Raw genomic sequence first — 13,121 nt, forward strand, 5'->3', positions numbered from 1 at the left:
AAGGCCACCATGTAATTGAGGTAGTGTCAGAACTCAGGGGAGGGAGAGATGGATAGATGGGAGGGACACACAAACACACACTCAGAGGGGCGATACTACAGTATTAACCAATTCAACCTAGAAAATAATGTTGCATTTACAAGGTTGTGTACAATTTGACGCTAAAATTAAGGACAAACACAATGACTGAGTAGCATGCATTAAGACTTTTAATTGGCTTGTGACATGTAAATATACATTGTGTCGTTATGTTAAATCTATCGTGCTGCTGAGCTGACAAATAGAAATTAAATGAAGTGCTCATGTAATTAATGATACACTACATCACTGGGGCAGTAGTGTCGGCAGTAGAGCTCCTGATTGCGATTGATCAGATATATACATGATTTATATGAATAGTACTAATGTTCAGTCTGGCTTGGCTCGCCAAACAAATGTTTTCTGAAGACGCATGGACACGGAATTTGTAACAAGTGTGGGAGTTGCAGTGTGTATAAATGCATGTATCTTATAGAGAAATTTGTTCAGTTGAGTAAATGTATTATAGATAATTTTACTGGACCGGTTTTTAAATAAAATAACTAGATAGAGCTGAAGGCAAAAGTAGACAAACTCGCACACAAAGTATTTAAGTCAGCAGGAATTATAAGTTCAGAAATTAATTAGGGTGGTCAAACTGAGTAAAAGCTTTTATCAGTATTCAAGCATTGTAATATTCATTTATTTTATTTAGCTAAAATCAATGTCAATGACAAATTCGACATCTACTTAATGCAGGTTACAAGGAACAAAACTATCAAGATTGGGAGACGCAATCATTTACAAATTTGCCAGTGTCTGGCCTCATAATAATTCCACAGCGTAAGGAATACCTGGAAGGCTGTGTAGCTGATCCTTTAATATTGTCTTCTTGTAGTGTTTTAGATCTCCAACAAGACATTTTAAAATGTAAATGTGTCAGTAAAAACAGCAACAGCCTAAGTTTCTAACAGCAGCACCACTAAACAGAATCTCAGGTTCCTGAGAATGCACACAGACTCTATAAATAAAGTTTTACTGTCATTATGATTGTGTGTGTGTGTGTGTGTGTGTGTGTGTGTGTGTCTATGAATCTGTCAGCCCATGTCTTTGTCCTGATATGTTCATGAGTGAATGTATTTGTATTTTGTGAGTGATTTGCTACTGAACAGAAACAGTGATGATGTGTGGCTGCCATCTATTGGTTGGAATCTGATCTGTTTAAAGCAGGGGTGTCCAAACTTTTTTCAAAGAGGGCCAGATTTGATAATGTGAAGATGCCCAAGGGCCAACAGTCCCTGCTGACATTATTTTAAACAATACAAGTTGCCTATACATACACTATTATTTAATAATTATATTTTCAATGACACAGCAGGGATAATTTTATTTTAAATATGATCTTTAAAATGTAGCATTCTGGTGTACTCTGAGAAGAAAATTAAGTGATAAGACATTTACTTTAAGCAAAAAACTAATTTATTATTCAGTTATTAATCAGTATTTCAGCTCTGGTTGAACAGCTGGATAGTTTTTTTTCAATCTATTATTATTATTAACCTTTTATGTAGACAAAATCCATTGAGAACGAGGTCTCATTTTCAAAAGTTTGTCATTTAAAAACAAAGATAGCAAGAGTAGTGAGAACCATCGCCTGTACAAATAAAGTGATTAGTTTTCATTGAACCCCGTTACTGTATTAACTTCCACTGTTACTGTAAAGCTGTTAGAATTGTGGCCTATCTTCTATTTGCAAATAATATGCATTCAATCCAGTTCAATTATTTAAATTAGAATGAAGAGTAAAGTAATAGCTGTGATCTATACACACCTCTGCATTAGCAACCCGCTGAAATGAAGATACAGGCACCTTAACCCTCTCTATCATTACTTCAGGGCCCTGTTGGGACCGGAAGTACCCTGGCTGTGGTCATCACAGTGAACAGTGTCTGAGAGTATGATGAGAGGGCACGTGAGCCCTTGTTACTGTAGTTCATCTCCTTGGAGCAGACGCAGCATTTAGCATACCCTGCCTTATCAATATTTCTAAAACACTGCGACAGCAGGAAGCTGTACTCACGTCTGTTTAGAGTAGACCTCCACCTTTATCCAGGCCCAGCTCCTTCACATCTCAGCCCTGCATCAAGCTGCGCTACACAAACAGCGTCCTCTCCCTGAAGCTCTTTGACCTCATCATCTCATCAGTATCTGGGCCTCATCATCGTGATCTTAAAAGTTATTGTCACCACGAAATCATCCTCATTCTACTTTGAGTTAAAAACAACAACCTGCCAGCAGATCCGCCGGTGTTCGACCAAATAGACCAAATTTAGTTTGAGATACTGTGAGCAAAAACATATTTGAAATTGTTCCTTTCAGAGATTTTAGTAAGACTTACTTTTCCCAGCAGGCTTATGATTATTAATTAAAAGTCTTTTGCACATCTATTGGGTAGAACAATTCTCATACAATATATGTTCAAATGAAAATCTAAAAGAATCTAAACATTAAATGAATCAAAAGTTAAAATAGAGGAATAACATAGACAAAATAATAACAAAATAGATAGTATATGAACATAGTATATATAAAGAATATTATTACATAGGAGTGATGTTAGGTGCATGATTGATGAGGTTCAGCAGAGTTAGTTCTGCCACCGCTCCTCCAGTCTGCGAGTAGTAAGGTGCTCGTAGTATCACAAAGTCCTGATAAAGGACACGTCCGCATATTCAGATCTATGTGTAGAATGCATTTGAGCTTTCGGTCTAACAGACCTACATGAGAGCATTCAGGATTCAACAGGACAGGCAGGAAAAATAACCAATCCCATTCCAGTCATTGAATGCAACACACTTGTGCACTCCCTGGTGGTAGAAGCTCCACCCCCTGGGAACTGCAGCCTTTGGCCCAATCACAATGTCCCCCGAAGGCCTTAAACCCTGAACCCTCAGGGTCTTAACTGGTAAATGGTTGAGTGGGTTTCATGGATTGGAGGCTGCATGGATTTCAAATGGGATAAATACTGATGGGACTGCACTTTGCTCCGACATATCATGTTACCGTGACAACTTTATAACATGTTATGTACAATTGTGGGTTTTGTTTCCTATTTTTTACTGCCTGATTTGAACTGGTTGATTAATAAAGCAGGTGTGTCACATGGTCTCTGCGTGCATTCCTCTGCTGACATGTGTTTGTATGTACCATCTTAAATTGGTGTACTGTGAGTCATACCGATGGAAGCTACACTGGCACAACACAGAAAAAGGGTGGAGCACAGTTAATACAGAAAAAAACATTATAGCACTATCATACAATTGCACAACATATTAAATGGGCTTTTAGAGGGATCAGGCTTGAGCCACTGTTAATCAGATATCCCCAGATCTTTAAGAAAAAACAAACCTCTAAAAACAGAAATAGAACAAAGGGCTGGGCCCTAAAAGACACAAGATTACCTAATCCTACCTGTCTGGTTTTGCATGCCGAAGTAAGACAATTGTGGTTTGTATTCATTCAATCAAACTCTATAGCAGTGGTTGTGTACATAGATCTGCACTCTACTGAGTTCACTTTTCTAGTTTTAATCATGTTTAGTGTTTTTAAAATCAATAAAGGGCTTTTAGTCATATGCGTAACATTAAAACCAAATGTAACAGAGAATTTTGTTGCAGTTAGCAGCATTTCCCTACTTGCCTTGATTAATATTTCTACAGCTCTTTCCCTCTCTGCTATGGCTGATGATCAATCCAGGCTCCACGGCAGAGAGAAGCTCTCGCCCTCCAGCTCTTTGCGAATGACCGATGTGAATCTGGCCAGTTGCTCTGGGCTGAAATGGTTTTTCCAGTCTCCCACAACACCTAATACAAAACACACACACACACACACACACACACACACACACACACACACACACACACACACACACACACACACACACACACACACGTGTGAACACAATGTTTTGCTGAGACTGAAAATCCACTAACATATCTGATTTAATCTCACTCCTTACTCCTAATAATCCAATTTGAGCCTCACCTTTTCTGAGGAATGGAGATATGTCAGAGTTCATGTATTTCTTAGGGACCAGGCTGAAGTTGGACATGTTGTTGTTCTTCATGGTCTTGAAGGAGCAATGCTCTGCTATCTTCTGAATGGCTTCTTCACTCAGGTTACGGCCCAGGAAGTCTGAAATATGCCTGAGAGCTGCAGGGAGGTCCTAAAAGAGCGGCACATTTATGTAAAAGTAACAAGTGATCATGAGCTTCTGCAAGATCTCTACAATGAGGGCTCGTTGAGAAGCCCCATATGATGATGAAGTTTGACTGGTCATATTTAAGAAGCATCTCATTGCTGTGGCTGTATTTATGCTTAGTCTACACGGGAGGCTTTTAAGCAGTTTTTTTTTTCCAGTCGTCCGTCACACTTGTCTGACTGAACAATACTTTCGATTTTAATCAATATTGTTGTCTACACCGGCCGTGGAAGTTTATTTTCCTCTGTTTTCCGTGCATAACCACAGAAAAAACGCGGGAGACCTACACTAAATGCTGTGCCTGAACGCCTCCTGTGTAGACACAGACTGATGCTGCTGCAGCTGTGTTACAGATGTGCTCCTTTCACTGCTCACTGTCTAGAGCAGGGGTCTTCAATTAAAATTCCGAAAGGTCCAGATTGAGACAATCTCCTCGTGCAAAGGTCCGGAACATTATAATATCTAACTTGCGCTATTTAGTGCAGTATATATATTCAAGAAGCCTAGTAGTAACAAAGTCTCTGTGTCGTCAACAACTGTCAAATCAAATAAAGAAAGTACACATCAATTATATTTTAAAATAATATATAATTACGTTTTAACATATAACTGGATGGATTATAAATAATACATAGAAATACAAAAATAAATGTTCTCTCATTTCAAGTAAAATAAGGGATCCATCTAAAAATAAAATACACAAATGAATTTTTGAAAAACTTGCATCTTAAAAGAAAGTGCTTGATTTTTGAAAAATTAATGAAAAGGAAAAAAAAGAAAGTGTGGCTGGAGTGAACTCTTTTCTTCTCTTTTGTTAAATCCATTTCACATCATAACTGTCTCAGTGAACTTTATAATAAACAATCTCTACTGTGGAGAATTTAAGAATTAAAAGCATTATTTAGTAGAATTTATAGCACCCCTAGTGGTGAATGAAATTGTCACAATGATGAGAATGTAAATTATGTTAAGAGTCACAATATATTTACTTATGGAATGTAATATAGGTTTATAGGATGTTTACTTATAGAAGATATAATATGTTTGCAATAAGTTTACTTGTAGGAGTCTTTAACATAATCATTGGAAGTGTTGAACCAAAGTACAGTCACATAGTTAGGGGGTTCTGAGCCATGAGGAAGAGACATCAAAGGGGACACAGAGGTGCTGGACAAATGGCCAAGGAAGGAGGAGGAGAACCGGAGACAACTGATGAGGAAGCAGACGGCCATAAAATAACAGAGAGGACTCCTGAGTAACACCATGCGGCCGCAGGACAGACGGCAGGTCAGAGGTGATGTCAGAGGTGATGTCACAAGGGGTCCAGCCATTGAGATGAGCAGTGGATCGATGAAGGAGGCGTCAGAGCGATTGGAAGCCAATCACTGACCCCAGAAGACGGCCTTTGTGTTTTACGACAGATTTCGGACACTTTCCGACCATCAAAGGACATAAAAGGACTGTTTGCGAGGACGTGCGCCAGGCAATGGTAGTTCGCTTTGCAGGATCCGACTTGGTCGGGCCTGTGAGGGGAGTTGCACGTGGTCTCTGCTCTCGAGATGCATACTATCGATAGTGTATTATAGATTGTAATTGTCATCATCAGTTTACAGTCGTCATTGTTTAATTAAATACTGTTTTGAATTTGGACCGGATCGAGTTACTTTATGATGCGCCTGCGCAGAAAGAAGTAAACACAGCAGCGGCCTTGCGATTCCTCCACTAGCTTCAGCCTCAACACTACACATCTCAACATCTTGCCCTCAGTTCAGAATGGAGTGTTTGGTGTCTAAAGATGTGTGTTTGGTCTCGTAGTGGCGTTTCACATCGGCGCATTTAATAATGTCCACGGTATCTGAACATACGAGTCGTTTAGTAGCGCCAGCAGGATGAATGAATAAATAAGAATTCGTCCATTCTTTGTTAAAAGCACTGTTTTCGTGGTCCACTTCTCTTTTTAGAGCACGCCATGTAAAGTTCTCTGACTTACTTCTCCCACTGCTCTCTCCGTCTCTCCTGTCTGTATGCAAATCTCACTCGGCTCACGATGCTTTTCAGAATACAGATATTCGATTGGCTGAGTAGCGTCACGTGAGATGATTTACAACGTATGTGATTGGTCGGTGTATTTCCTGGACTGCTGAACGAGTGCCGTAAAGGCTGGAAAAGCTGTGCAGGTTAAAATAGAAGCGCTCCACCAAAATGTATAATTCTCAATTATCCATCAGCTACACGTACGGGTCCGGATAGGACAGCGTCTGGGTCCGGATCCGGACCGCGGTCCGCCTATTGGTGACCCCTGGTCTAGAGGTTTTGTCAAACTTCTTTCTATGAAGCCACTGAAACAATGCGATGTGTCTTACAACAGTGAACAGTGGTGTGTTACTGTGTAAAAGAGACCGCCTTCCATCAGTCAAAATACTAGTAACAATTGTAATGCAATTGCATTAAATATCAATATATGTAACAGTTTTCTAAAATTATATCTTGATTATATTCAGTTTACCTGAACCATTTCTTCATATGTGATGTACATTATTCTGTCTCCCAGATCTGCGCCTCTCCAGCTCTTCACGTGGTCCGTCCATTTTCCAAACATCACTGCAGACAACACGGACAATGGAGCACAGTACGTAAACACAAACAACCACTGCTCTACTTTAGTGGACACGACAGACAAAAAGGACTTTCAACAGCTGAAATCTGTCCACGTGGTAATACACCAGAATGCTTAACCGCTCTGCTGGAATTCAAACATTTATCAAATTAAACTCATCTATATTTTATGAGACCTCTGACCTTTGCCCTTAAGGAATTTCTCCATGAACTCATCAAATGTTCCTGGAGACTCGAGGAATTCGGCCATCTTATGGTAGTAGTATGAAGACACCACGATGTCCTTAGGGTTCCTCATGACATAGATCGCCTACGGCAAAGACAGGAGAGACTAATTCAATAACATAACAGGTGTTATTTGTATTAACCCTGTTTCTCACGTACAACAATGCACAGATTGCATAGAAGAGCTCACACAGGAATGTCACACAAAGCCTCCACCCTCTTACCTTGGCTTTGGAGGAGTGGAAGGAGGGGGGCATGAGGTGGTAAGGAAAATGTGTGACCAGCCCCCGCGGAGACTCCAACTTATCCACAACCAATGCTAATCTTCTCTCCTCCAACCAGGGGACCCTGTCCCAGTTCGGAATGGTTTGGATCGGCGTCAGGTCCCCCCCATTCAGAACCAGCGGGAGGATCTCCTGCATCCAGATAGTACCTGCAAAAAATAATTAAACGGCGGATTAAACATAACAAGAATGCTGCAAGTACTTACTTCTACTAGAAGTGAAATACACCAACATGCTGATGAAAGCAACAATACATGGTCAAAAATCGGGACACCTCCCACTTGAGCCCTGTTTTTCAGCCGATAGTAGTTGACATTTTGGCAAATTGGCACCATTTAAAGTATGCAGTATTAGCAATTAGCAGTTCCTGTTTGCATTGTATACATGGATGTACAGACAACTATCAGTGGATTACATTGATACTGGAGAATGTTCTGTGGTTGAAAGGAGTGTCGTTACTCTAATCTAAACAGATTTATGGATATTTATTCGTGATGGACATTGAAGACAATGACCTCCCTGTAAAGCCTTCGTCCCTGTGAGCCTGAATGGGAATAAGGAGGTATGGAAAGTAAATCAATGAATGAGCAAAAGAGCACATTCTTTTTCAAGCACAATAAACTATGTGCTTGTCTTACCCTAATAACAAGCACACAATCTCAACCACAGTTAAAATTCTTCAAAAAAAATCCACAAGCCAATAGCAAACAATGTCAGCGTGGCTCACCAATGACTTTCACGTGGAAGCATGACATATTATGGTTAAATAAAACCACATGGCTGAGCTTAAATCAATTTGGTTGTGTAGTGACTGCCTTCATTCACTCTCACAACCGTTCACACATGCTGGAAAATGGTCTGTATGGAACGAAGGGTCTGAGTTGATCCTGTGCATTTCTTATGTGCTGTGTCAGCCAAAATCCTGTGAATGTGCAACAGTTTGGCTGCAGTCGTGTCCTGCTAAAGTCTGAAGTGAAGCAATAACTTTGATATAAGATTAATCTATTCATAATTTAATAGATGACACACTTTGCTTTTCATTTACATAAACATTAATCATTACATGCAACGAGGCAAACAGATTATACATTTGGGGAGACAGACTATTGAATCTGTATAATTTGCTGTATATGTTTGTGATTTGGGTTAAGAATACCACAGAGACATGCTGTAGGAGTGTCCCCGACTAAAAATGTACATAGATGAATCTGATTAATCAAGTCTGAACAAACAAACCCAATTAAACATTTTGTCATCTTGATTTGGCAAAATAATTTATTTTACAATAGACGTGTTTCATACAAGACAATAGAATAAACATTCAAAGATCCTTTACCATTATAAAATGAGGATTTTAATGACATAAAGTGCAAAACAACATCCACACAAAAGTAAAATATAATGTAAAACAATTGGATCAAATATAAATAACAAATAATAAGATAGGTCTAATCTTTTGGCTAAATAATTTCACAATGTTGGCAAATCAAATTAAAGCCTGCCTAATAGATTAATTAATTATTTCATAAATTAAGAAGAAAAATAACAAAACAAAAGTCAGTATAGAGCGCAGGGTGCATAACAAATAGTTCTTACACTGCAGAGACCTAACAGGCTCTAAGCACAGCAGTGGGTATCCACCTGTAGGCTCAACGATTTCACAATTTTCAAAAAACTAATTAAAACCACATAAAATGATTTAAAATCACAAAAATATATCCTATAAGCCCCTACATCAATGCTTACATTAAGAATAACAAGAGAGGCTCAGAACAGTGTCGCTTTAGCCCCAGCAAGACACAAATTGCATTTGACTGTTTTGGAGATCATCTTTGACATTGTGAGCTATTAGGTCGCTAAAAAGATTTAAAGAACAGCCAAGAATCTGCTCTGATGGTCCCGCTGATTTGGATGGTGCCACCCACTCTACAGAACATTTGACTTTGAGTGTAACTTGTGTTAAATGTTGTATTATGTATCCGTGAATCATCAACGTTTGTAAGTTCAACAGGCTGACCTGCAACATAAACAGTAAAACAACATCATAATGGCAAAACGTACAGCTTGCGGGTCTGAAGTTGGGTCACAGACATTCGGTTTCGATCCATTCTTCTCACAGAAACACTCACCTGACTTCGGGTACACGACAGCCGTGACGTCCTCGTCTTTAAACGTGAACTCCTGCGCGAACTTCAAGCTCTCTAAGGAGTGAGCCAATTTGGGAAGCATAAGTCCGCGATGCAGCAGATACATTTCTTCAGAAGACATCGTGTTGCGAGCAATAACACAAGTTACTGAAAGCTGCAAAGCGCAGATCAATCACGGAGAGAGACTGCTTCGCTGCTGCTGCTGATGCGTTCAGGTACGTGGGGGGAAATCGTAACTGACACAGAATCGCACATGGAAAGATCAACAAATTACAAAAACTTCATGACCCCACGAACATCGACCTCCAAATTCCTCCCATGTGTATTTCTTATCATTGTTTTGTGTTATTCTTACTTCAAGTATAAATGATTTACCGGAGCACAAATGCTTTAAAGTTCTGCCGCATCTCTCAGATGTATAGACAGTCAGTAAAGCGTCCGTTTCGTAATTATGACCTGAGAAAAAACAACTAAATGCATAATAACCATTTTATTCAAACGATATTATTGTACTGCCAACTTTCCGAACGCGACCTGAAGGCAGCACATTACTTCTGCCTGATCAGATACTAACAAAAAGCCCATATCTGATTTCTGTTTATTGTGTTCATTTTAACAATCAGAACAGCTTATCTAATTATTGAGAGGCTAATCTAAAGCCGCTAACTTGCATAATCCACTGTAAGGCTTTGTGAACCAGTGGGTGAAAAAAGACTTAAATAAAAACAAAGCCATATAGACTAATTTAAAATAATAATAAAATGAATTTAGACAAAATGTGTGTGTATCCCCTTTGACTGGTTTACATGGTTAGTCCCTCCATACGCTGGAGTCAACCCATGTAAAATGCAGTGGTGAAACGGGCTTCCAGATAGAAACCACAAAACAGCTTCACAGTACCAAAGCATACAGGTGTGCAACACACAGAGATCAGTTCTCTTCCTCAGGCAGCATGGATGCTGATCAAACACCTCTTGTTTAAGATGCTCCGAGCACCTGATGTAGCCTATAGTCCATACACGTGGTGCTTTAAGGCAGCAAAACATGCCCAATGTTATATCTATCAGGTATATAAAGCCTATACAGACTTTGATATTGCATTACGGTGAATTTTCAACATGCTTGCTCCTTGTGTAAACAGGTTTGCATCCACAGAAGTTGTTTGAACGTGCTGCTTCTGTCAGGGAATAGTGGAGAAACACGGATGAGAATGAATATACTGTACCTGACTTGGGGTAAGTCACAGCAAACACATCGGAGTCTTCCACAGAGAACTTTTCGGCATACTCCAAGCTCTCCATGCTGTGAGCCTGAGGAGGTAAGAGAATGCCGTGGTACTGAATGTACTCAACTGAGGACATGATGCTTGTGCTTGTTTCGATCTAAAGGACAGAGACACATTATCTGGACTGATGTCACACAGACGCATGGACACGGAATTTGTAACAAGCGTGGGAGTTGCAGTGTGTATAAATTCATGTATCTTATAGAGAAATTTGTTCAGTTGAGTAAATGTATTATAGAGAATTTTACTGGACCGGTTTTTAAAGAAAATAACTAGATAGAGCTGAAGGCAAAAGTAGACAAACTCGCACACAAAGTATTTAAGTCAGCAGGAATTATAAGTTCAGAAATTAATTAGGGTGGTCAAACTGAGTAAAAGCTTTTATCAGTATTCAAGCATTGTAATATTCATTTATTTTATTTAGCTAAAATCAATGTCAATGACAAATTCGACATCTACTTAATGCAGGTTACAAGGAACAAAACTATCAAGATTGGGAGACGCAATCATTTACAAATTTGCCAGTGTCTGGCCTCATAATAATTCCACAGCGTAAGGAATACCTGGAAGGCTGTGTAGCTGATCCTTTAATATTGTCTTCTTGTAGTGTTTTAGATCTCCAACAAGACATTTTAAAATGTAAATGTGTCAGTAAAAACAGCAACAGCCTAAGTTTCTAACAGCAGCACCACTAAACAGAATCTCAGGTTCCTGAGAATGCACACAGACTCTATAAATAAAGTTTCACTGTCGTTATGATTGTGTGTGTGTGTGTGTGTGTGTGTGTGTGTGTGTGTGTGTGTGTGTGTGTGTGTGTGTGTGTGTGTGTGTGTGTATGAATCTGTCAGCCCATGTCTTTGTCCTGATATGTTCATGAGTGAATGTATTTGTATTTTGTGAGTGATTTGCTACTGAACAGAAACAGTGATGATGTGTGGCTGCCATCTATTGGTTGGAATCTGATCTGTTTAAAGTAACTAAGTGATCTGCTGCAACATTTGTTTGACTTTACCATCAGTGAAATTATTTACCTATTTTTTTATATTTCACGTTTCATAACTACTTTTATCACTCCTGCCAACTTTCCAAATGTGTGTGTGTGTCTATATGCATTCAGCCATGTGGAAGCCTGAAAAACAATGTCTCTCGTGGAGACAAGTTTGAACATGTTTGCCTTCGGTCTTCAGGTATTTTTCTTTTTTTTTTGCAAAAGATAAGACAGAAACCCTGAACCAGTTTTTACATCATGAATGGTCATAATTGTAGTATTGATAAACATGATCATACAGTGGTCTGTAGGAATATTATCCAAAGTGTAAACACTGCTATATATTTGAAAACACTTCTATATATTCGTAAACACATTTTGTTCAAGAAGCCCAGTCTTGTGGAGTGCAGTGGACGTTATCCTTAACCGAGCAAGTCTGAACTGTAACGGAGGGAAAGACGGTGTAGACATCTTAACGCTGATTGGCCAAGACTCGACACATCAAAGATGTTTTATTGCGAAGATTACGTCATCACCTTTTTTCCTCATCTCAATCCACACACTTATCTGACTCATCGCTGATCCGATCCGTGTGCCTGAAGGGAGGGACGTCCCTGTGCACCAATGGGGCTCTCAGAAAGTTTTAAACCAGGAGCCGCCTCCACCAATAGTCAACCAATCACAAAATGCCCTTAAGGACTATATAGTTTTCGCCTTTTCTTCACTGTTACTGATAGCTGGACTAGGTCCGTATACATATTGTCTGCTGCGTCAGAATACTCCTGTTATGAATAAACACTTTGTTTGATTTTAAGTATTTTGAGTTCAGTCTTGTCTGTGTCCTCTTTCACTAACAAAAGCCATATGTTCTAAGTGGGCTTCCCTGTCCTTGAATGAGATACATCTCTAAGATATAGACATAGAGTGGGTTTACTGTCAATTTAGCTCTTATTTTCCACGAAGCTGATTGGTATCAAAAGGCCGTCGACAACTTTTTGAAACACGGGAGAAGAAAGAGCTTCAAGACAAACACACACAAACACAGGCCTGATACTATGTCCTGTCTGGTGCTTTTATCTTTCACTGAATGTAAAGGGACTTTGTAATATATAATCTAGAGCGTGGCGATATGGACTTTGTTATGCAGGGTAATGAGAACAGTATGCGGTTAATAGCATGTATTGGCACATGGCGAGTAATTTTCCGGCCGTTTCTAGCAGAGAGACACTTCTTGGCCGTTTCTGAAATGCGATGCAATGCGTCGGGTGGAATATTTGACACAAAATATTGATTTGAA

The 13,121-nt window shown here is 39.4% G+C and overlaps 1 protein-coding gene across 1 annotated transcript; it reads right to left on the bottom strand.

The window, feature by feature from the left end:
• Positions 1 to 220: 220 nt before the first annotated feature.
• Positions 221 to 9,714, bottom strand: LOC306699418 (sulfotransferase 2B1-like). Its single transcript, XM_079164031.1, has 6 exons — positions 9,534 to 9,714; positions 7,345 to 7,553; positions 7,079 to 7,205; positions 6,786 to 6,880; positions 4,063 to 4,243; positions 221 to 3,881 (listed from the first exon to the last, which is right to left on the bottom strand). The coding sequence occupies exons 1-6, from the start codon at positions 9,670 to 9,672 to the stop codon at positions 3,766 to 3,768; spliced, it is 867 nt and encodes a 288-aa protein (XP_079020157.1). The 5' UTR covers positions 9,673 to 9,714; the 3' UTR covers positions 221 to 3,765.
• Between the last annotated feature and the right edge of the window lie 3,407 nt (positions 9,715 to 13,121).

Source organism: Pholis gunnellus (assembly GCF_910591455.1).
Source record: "Pholis gunnellus genome assembly, chromosome: 8".
Classification (NCBI taxonomy): domain Eukaryota; kingdom Metazoa; phylum Chordata; class Actinopteri; order Perciformes; family Pholidae; genus Pholis; species Pholis gunnellus.

What these genes read in the sequence shown, in the direction of transcription:
- LOC306699418 (XM_079164031.1), bottom strand. Translation starts at nt 9,672, where the DNA reads ATGTCTTCTGAAGAAATGTATCTGCTGCATCGCGGACTTATGCTTCCC. An exon ending in TCCACTCCTCCAAAGCCAAG is followed by an intron (nt 7,206 to 7,344) that starts GTAAGAGGGTGG and finishes TCTTTGCCGTAG; the next exon opens with GCGATCTATGTCATGAGGAA. An exon ending in ATCTCCATTCCTCAGAAAAG is followed by an intron (nt 3,882 to 4,062) that starts GTGAGGCTCAAA and finishes GTTTTGTATTAG; the next exon opens with GTGTTGTGGGAGACTGGAAA.